The sequence below is a fragment of the Citrus sinensis genome, chromosome 3 (assembly GCF_022201045.2).
Source record: "Citrus sinensis cultivar Valencia sweet orange chromosome 3, DVS_A1.0, whole genome shotgun sequence".
Classification (NCBI taxonomy): Eukaryota; Viridiplantae; Streptophyta; class Magnoliopsida; order Sapindales; family Rutaceae; genus Citrus; species Citrus sinensis.
Genome location: NC_068558.1, coordinates 25,176,325 through 25,183,387, shown reverse-complemented (window position 1 = coordinate 25,183,387; position 7,063 = coordinate 25,176,325). Strand labels below are relative to the sequence as shown.

Here is a 7,063-nt window from a genome sequence, read left to right as displayed (position 1 = left end):
ATAATACCGACTACCTACTAGCTAAACCAAACAATAAATAAAACAAAATAAAATATGATAAGAGACAAAGAGAGAAGGACACGTGACTTGAGAAGGTTGTGCCCCAACAACAACGTAATTTGGACACTTGGGTTGTCAACATACCAAGAACGTTATATATGTAATCCAAATCTTAGATGCTTCCAAAAAGTATTCAAAAGCTTAGCTGGAAAATATAATGACATCTCAGTAGAATATGATATTAATTAATCACATGATGATTTGCACACACATCTTATCATTTTGTGTAATAATTTTAAATAAATGTTAGTTACATACTAAAGTAGTTTTCATATAAAGACTATATTCTAAATCTTAGATGGCGTACGAAAAAAAGATCTAAATTCTGTAGCATCCCACTATGAGCATTATATGCATTATCACATGATGATCAAACCCTCTCATCATTTGTGTGATATTCTCGAAAAAAGGAATGTTGAATCACTTTATATCGTCGGATTCAAAATAACATTGGCTTATTGTATATGTGGTAGAATCATAACAGGTCTAGATATTAATAAAAAAATTAGAGGCTAATAATAAAGCATTGCTCATCGCCTAATAATGGCGAGAACAATTATTTAATAAGCAACGTTGACATGTAATGACAAATACTATTGTCAAGCGGCATTGTCTTATTGATTTGTTGTGGGGACGAGTAGAAGCCGAGTCGAGGAATTTCGGATTTGATGAATAGTTAAGTCAATCCAATCCAAAGAAACTAACTAGTGTTAATTTAATCAGTTGTACTTAAAATAATTTAAAATATTATTAATAAAAGGTTTAAAAGATAACATAATAGCTATAAATAATAAGTTTATAATTATACATAAAATCCTAAATAAGATAAATGATTTAAAATCTTAAATAAATTAGAATTACAACTACGACTTGGATAAATTTACTAAAATAAGATAAATTATAATAAAATACAAAAGACTAATTAGGTAACAATCTTCTTTATGTTACTTCACAACATAAGTCATTTTGATTCACAAAATTTGGAACAAGAGTATTGTTAAATATATACAAATTTTCTGTACAAATTATTTTGCGCAGCTGCAAACATTTTCTAATTGCTAAGATGTTACTATTTCTTTACCCATTTCATGTTTTTAATTATAACCGTAAAAATAACCATTGGTTTGGATCCCATGGCTTAACACTTGCTGTATGCGGAGATATTTCGACTTAATTGAACGTTTATTATGTGTGAGTTTGGCAAGTATCACATGGGTATATGGTTACTTTTATTACACTGAGTTTCATACTTTATTACATTTCAATTTATTGAAAAAATAATAATTTGTCTCAAGCATTACTCAACAATTAATTTATTAACTTATTCTCACATCTAAAACCATATTAACATGATCCATAAATCAAGGTATTAACTTACAAACACAATCAGCAATAGTCTAACAAAATACACATACTTGCAGGTTTCATGAGTTTTTTTTCCCCCAAATATATAGGTAGGCTGAGTCGAGTTAAAATTTAATCACCTCAACCTAATATGCAACGATCCAAATCTAACATTCGCAAAGCACGTGGTAAAGGAGGTTACTGATTAATTGTAATCCTTACATAAGAAAACTCAACTTAAAATACCTCAATTTTTATTAATCAAATCCACAAATTCATAAGTCTAATACTAAATATTTTCTCCAAAGACATAAATATAACAAAACTCCCTAATTACAAGTTCAAAAGATAATATAAGTTTGTCCTTCTCTTATTCAACTAGCAAAAGTAATAAATTTGTAACTCCAAATATAAGCACACCTCTCAACAAGTTACTCAATCCATAAAAGTAATTGTTGATGCTTAAATCTGCTCGTCTTTTGACCGACCAGATTCTTTCACCAATGTTTGTGTTATCAACTGTTGCTCGAATCACTGGGGTTGGAATCGCCCTCCTTTCTCCTACTAGACCTGCGTTCACAAAAAACGGATCAAAGACGCCGGTGGTTTTGCCGGCGTAAGCCCTCCGATGCCCAAGTTAGCACAAGGTGTTTACGGGAAAACAATGCAATTTGGATTCAAGAATCGTTTCTAATCTATTCGAAGTTTTTTAAGAAAAAGGCCTGATTGCACTTTGGCAGCGTTTTCCCTCTCTCAATTTTTCTCTCCCATTCTTCATCGATTTCTTCTTCTTTTATAGCCGCTGTCCCCACGTTCCCGTTTGCCCTGCATCCCACCTTTTTCGGGTGGTGGCAGCCCCTCATGGGACTCTAACTGCTACATTATGGGCAAACGTGGGATCTCGCATCTCCCGCAATGGTTCTGGGAAAAGCGTAACTATCGCGATTTTGTGGGATCGTGTTCCCGCTTTTTTGGGGGACGGGTATCGGCTCGGTATATACCTCTGGTTGGTATATTCGCCTCTGGTCGGTTCATCTTGTCCCCGTGTTCTGCTCGTACCATTCAGCTGAAGTGATCCATGTCGGGGTGGAAATAGTAGCATGGCCGACCTGGTGCTTTTATTTACGTAACACCAGTCCCCCAGTTTCTGGTCTTGCGAGTGAAATGAGTTAAGAATAAAAACTGATAGTCAACTCTTGCCAACCCGGGGGCTTCTCATCTGGTCTTCTGTTTACCGGGACAGACCTGAGGTACCATTTTTTTCTTCTGGGGAGAATCCGACCTGGGCATGGGCCTAGATAATCATGTCCATTGCATATCTAGGCTTGCATCTAGCCTGGCCTCTTGTAACGGTTAATGACGTGGCATCTCCAGACTCTTCGTATTTGAAATTTGAAACGACGGGCTATCTGTCCTCGAAATTCGGTGAGTGAGCTGACATCCCTATCACTTAAATGCTTTCATTTCCCTTTTCGTTTCAAATCCCTAGACTTAAATCATCGTCGTTTTGTTCTCTTCGCTTCTCTGTTGTGAGACAACTCCTACGAACTTTGTTCATACTTTCCGCGTCTGAGACTTCTGTTTGTGGGGTTTTTCCTCCATCGCAGCGACATTATCAGTGCCAGTCTATTCCAGGTATAGCCTTTAACTTCTTCTTTGTTGATTGGGTTTTGTGTTGCCCCTTTTTGTATTCGTATACTTGGATTTGTTTTGGTTTTCTTTTGGGGTTTCGGTATGTCAAATCGGAAAAGGAAATTGATTGCCGATGAGAGTGACGAAGAAACGGGGGATTCAGACCTTAACTTGTCGATACCCACTGATTTTTTTCGTCCCTCCAATAGTGTAGGGCCTTCCCATGGCAGGGATACCCTTGAGTACCCACGGCCCTTGGCTATTTCTCCCTCCCCGGAACTAGAGCTTGTAGGAAATAGAGGTGGACTTGCGTCGGGCTTTGGTGAGAACCACAGCTTTGGTGGGGTTGGGGTCCCTGAAGGAGTTGGTGATGGTGAGGGGAGTAGTTCTGGACCGAGCAGACCTGCCAAGAAAAGGAATCTTGGCCATAGGGTGGAGGCGGATTCTTATCCTATTGATTTCATAGCTTGTGCCACCAGCCCCACTGATCTATTTAAGCTTAGGAACCTCTACAACATTCCCAATGATGTTCTCCTGGTAGTTCCTAGAAAAGGTGATGTCCCTAGTCGACCTCCGAAAGGGTATGTGACGATGCACCTGAAAAGTTTCAAACTAGGAGCTCGGCTGCCCCTTCAAAGTTATTTTGCCAGGATACTGGGCGGTATGCACCTGGCCCCAGGTCAACTACACCCAAATGGGTGGAGGGTTCTCTCGGCGATGTTTGTATTATGGGAGAGGTGTGGATCAGAGGAGCCCTCCCTTGTTGAAGTGAAGCATTTATACCAACTGAGGAGTAGCCCAAAGGAAACGGGCTGGTATTATTTTATGTCGAGCTCTGCGAAGAGGAAGCCAATCACCGGATTCCCCTCCTCGTGCAAAAATTGGAAGAACAAATTCTTCTTTGCTGGTGGAAATTGGTGTCCAACGGCCTGTTCGTTGAGTGATGATATTTACCTTCCAACGCATTTTGTCACCCCAGGTCGTTCATTTTTCGCCTATGTTTTTTCTCCAATTGCTACTTATTGGGTTCTTTAACCTTGTTTATTTTTTCAGAATCGTGGGGTTTTATTAAAGATCTTGAAGACCGACCTTTGCTTCAGGTGGAAATTGCTCTGGTGATCGCGTCTACTTACCAAGACTTCCTATCGCCAACAAACTTGGTCGGTTCGGGCTTAGTAGATATTGCTGTTGGAATGGATAACAAGATCCTCAGCGCGATGAGCAGAAAGCGTGGTCGGGCTCCAAGCAACTCCAGCAACCCTCCTTCTCTTCCAAAGAAAGCCAGCGCCGGTCATTCCAAGGCTCCTGTTCCTGCTCTGCCCCCTCCCCCCCACGTAAGAGTGGTGGGGAGAAAACTTCCGACAAGAGTCCTGAGGTCAGCTGGCAGTCTAGGGACCGATTTTCTCCTCTTCCATCTCGGGATCAAGGTGACTACCTGAGCCCGTATCAAAAGGATTACAGAAAATCGGTGAGGCCCAAGATGGTGAAGGACGTCGAGAGTATGAACCTTTCCGAGTTAGCAGTTTCTATTCAAAGGGTCTCCTTCAGGCTGGCCACCATGGTTTCGTGTTACAAGACCGGGTCCGCCCGCCATGAGAGGAAGCTTCAAGCTGACAACCAGGAGTTGAAGAAGAAAGTTGAATCTGCTGATCGCTCTAAGGAGAAGCTGGCCGAGCTGAACAAGCAGCTTACGGAGCTTGAGGAGAAAGTTGCGGTTGCTGAGTCCACTTCCTCTAAGCTTGAGGGTGAGTTGGGTGATCTGAAGTCCGATCTTCAGGCTACTCAAAGTGAAAGAGATACTCTGAGGACCGCCCTTGAGGAAGAAATCAAATCCCTGAGTGACCAGCTGGCTGAGGAGAAAGGCAAATCCGCTCATGTGGATGATCGGCTAGATGCCGAGTATGACTCCGGGGTTGCTTTCAGCTATAAGTGCATCATGTCTGTGCTTAAGGAAGAATACCCCGAGCTCGACATGAGCAAGCTAGAGGCTGGGGTGGAGAGATATATGGCTGCGGTCGGCCAGGGAGATAAGGAGCAGGGTGAGCAGAAGTAGGTGGAGGTTCCTTTAGATGGGGTGCAGGAGGGAGAAGTTGTGGAGCGTGTTTTTGAAGTGGGACAAGGGTCCATGCCTCCTCCCGGTATTGCTGATCTTCCACCTCCAGAGATAGCTGATCCTTTACTTGCTGAGGCCGTTGACCCTCCTAATCCTTAGGTCTATTTTTGTAAAGACTTTAGATTTTCATTTGCTTTGTAAACATTTAAACGTTTATAAATTTTTAAATGCTCTCTATTGGCTTTCTTGTCTGGTTTTTGCTCATGGGTTGCTTCTGCAAATTAACTTGACAATTTATTTGATTTTGCCTGTTGGTTCTTTAGTGCACTGAGCAGGAATAAGCATCCGTTTGCCTTAGTAAAATTTTCGCAAAATTGCCTGCCGGTCTTCGGTGACCGAGCAGGAGCAGGCACTTATTTGCCTTAGTCGAATTTCATGGAATCATCTGCTGGTCTTTCGATGACCGAGTAGGAACAGACACTTACTTGCCTTGGTGAAATTTCGTAAACTTGCCTACTGGTCTTTCGTTGACCGAGCAGAAGCTGGCATTTTCTTGCCTTAGTAGAATTTTCGTAGAATTAACTGCTGGTGTTTCGCTGACCGAGCAGAAGCAGGTACTTACTTACCTTAGTAGAATTTTCGTAGAGTTAGCTGCTGGTCTTTCGCTAACCAAGCAGAAGCAGGCACTTACTTGCCTTAGTAGAATTTTCGTAGAGTTAGCTGCTGGTCTTTCGCTGACCGAGCAGAAGCAGGCACTTACTTGCCTTAGTAGATTTTTCTAATAGGCTTATTAGCCGGGGGATTTCATGCTGAATTCATCTTTATTGAAATTTGAATGCGTTACAAAATATAAGCATGTGCACCAAGCCACCATGCATTTGACAAATATAACTTATCAAATTGAAGATTTAGTGGAGCACTTTGCTTACTGAAAATACTTCTTTAAGTGCTCGGCGTTCCACGACCTCTTCACGTCTCGTCCATCTAGGTATGCTAACTATTAAGTTCCTGGTCCAGTGGCTCGTATCACCCTATACGGGCCTTCCCATTTTGGGTTGAGAGCGCCATGGTTAGGATCCCTAGTGTTTTAATTCACCTTCCTAAGTACCCAATCTCCTGCTCGGAACCGCCTCACGCGTACGTTCTTTTTGTAATGATGCATGACCCTTTGCTGACACTGGGCCACTTTCTACGAGGCCCCTTCCCTTTTCTCCTCAAGCAGGTCCAGGCTTAAGCAAATATGCTTGTCGTTTTGCTCCTCAGCGAAATATTCCGTTCGATGTGTCCCCACTCCAATTTCTCCTAGGACTACCGCCTCATGACCAAAAGTTAAAGCGAACGGGGTTTCCCCTGTGGCGGTTTTGTGAGTTGTTCGGTAGGCCTATAATACTCTTGGTAGTTCGTCAACTCAAGCTCCCTTCTTCTCTCCCAATCTAGTTTTCAAGAGCTTCTTTATCACTTTGTTGGCTGCTTCCACTTGTCCGTTCGCCTGGGGGTGTGCGGGGGTACAGAACTTCAGGTCTACCCCCAAATTTTGGCAAAATTCCCTGAAGTTACTGTTGTCAAATTGCCTCCCATTGTCTGTAATGATGGCATAGGGGATCCCGTATCTGCAGATGATATTCTTCCAAATAAAATCCGTTGTCTTCCTCTCCGTGATTTGACTGAGGACTCCCACTTCTACCCACTTGGTGAAGTAGTCTATTGCCACAATTGCATGTGTCGCCGCTCCTCGGCCCTTAGGTAACGAACCAATCAAGTCGATTCCTTATTGAGCGAAAGGCCACAGAGATGTCATAGTGGTCAGCTTTTCCGGAGGTTGTACAGGAACCTCAGAGAAGCTTTGGCATGTTTTACAGTTTTTTGCTGTCTTTTTTGCATCCTGGTGCATGGTTGGCCAGAAGTATCCTTGCCGGAGTGCCTTGAAGGCTAAAGTTCTTGCTCCCGAGTGATTGCCACATATTCCTTCATAAA

The 7,063-nt window shown here is 42.2% G+C and overlaps 2 protein-coding genes across 2 annotated transcripts; both read left to right on the top strand.

The window, feature by feature from the left end:
• Nucleotides 1–3,138: 3,138 nt before the first annotated feature.
• Nucleotides 3,139–4,475, top strand: LOC107174891 (uncharacterized). The gene is made up of 2 exons (XM_052435863.1): nt 3,139–4,015; nt 4,090–4,475. The coding sequence occupies exons 1-2, from the start codon at nt 3,139–3,141 to the stop codon at nt 4,473–4,475; spliced, it is 1,263 nt and encodes a 420-aa protein (XP_052291823.1).
• A 41-nt stretch (nt 4,476–4,516) lies between these two features.
• LOC127900673 (uncharacterized) lies at nt 4,517–5,248 on the top strand. The gene is made up of 2 exons (XM_052435862.1): nt 4,517–5,050; nt 5,117–5,248. Exons 1-2 carry the CDS (start codon nt 4,517–4,519, stop codon nt 5,246–5,248), a joined length of 666 nt encoding a protein of 221 aa, XP_052291822.1.
• Nucleotides 5,249–7,063: the final 1,815 nt, after the last annotated feature.

Bases quoted from the DNA above. Each gene is read 5' to 3' on its own strand.
- LOC107174891 (XM_052435863.1), top strand. From the start codon at position 3,139: ATGTCAAATCGGAAAAGGAAATTGATTGCCGATGAGAGTGACGAAGAA. The intron at 4,016-4,089 runs GTCGTTCATTTT...TTATTTTTTCAG, and splicing joins AACGCATTTTGTCACCCCAG to AATCGTGGGGTTTTATTAAA.
- LOC127900673 (XM_052435862.1), top strand. From the start codon at position 4,517: ATGGTGAAGGACGTCGAGAGTATGAACCTTTCCGAGTTAGCAGTTTCT. The intron at 5,051-5,116 runs GTCGGCCAGGGA...GATGGGGTGCAG, and splicing joins TGGAGAGATATATGGCTGCG to GAGGGAGAAGTTGTGGAGCG.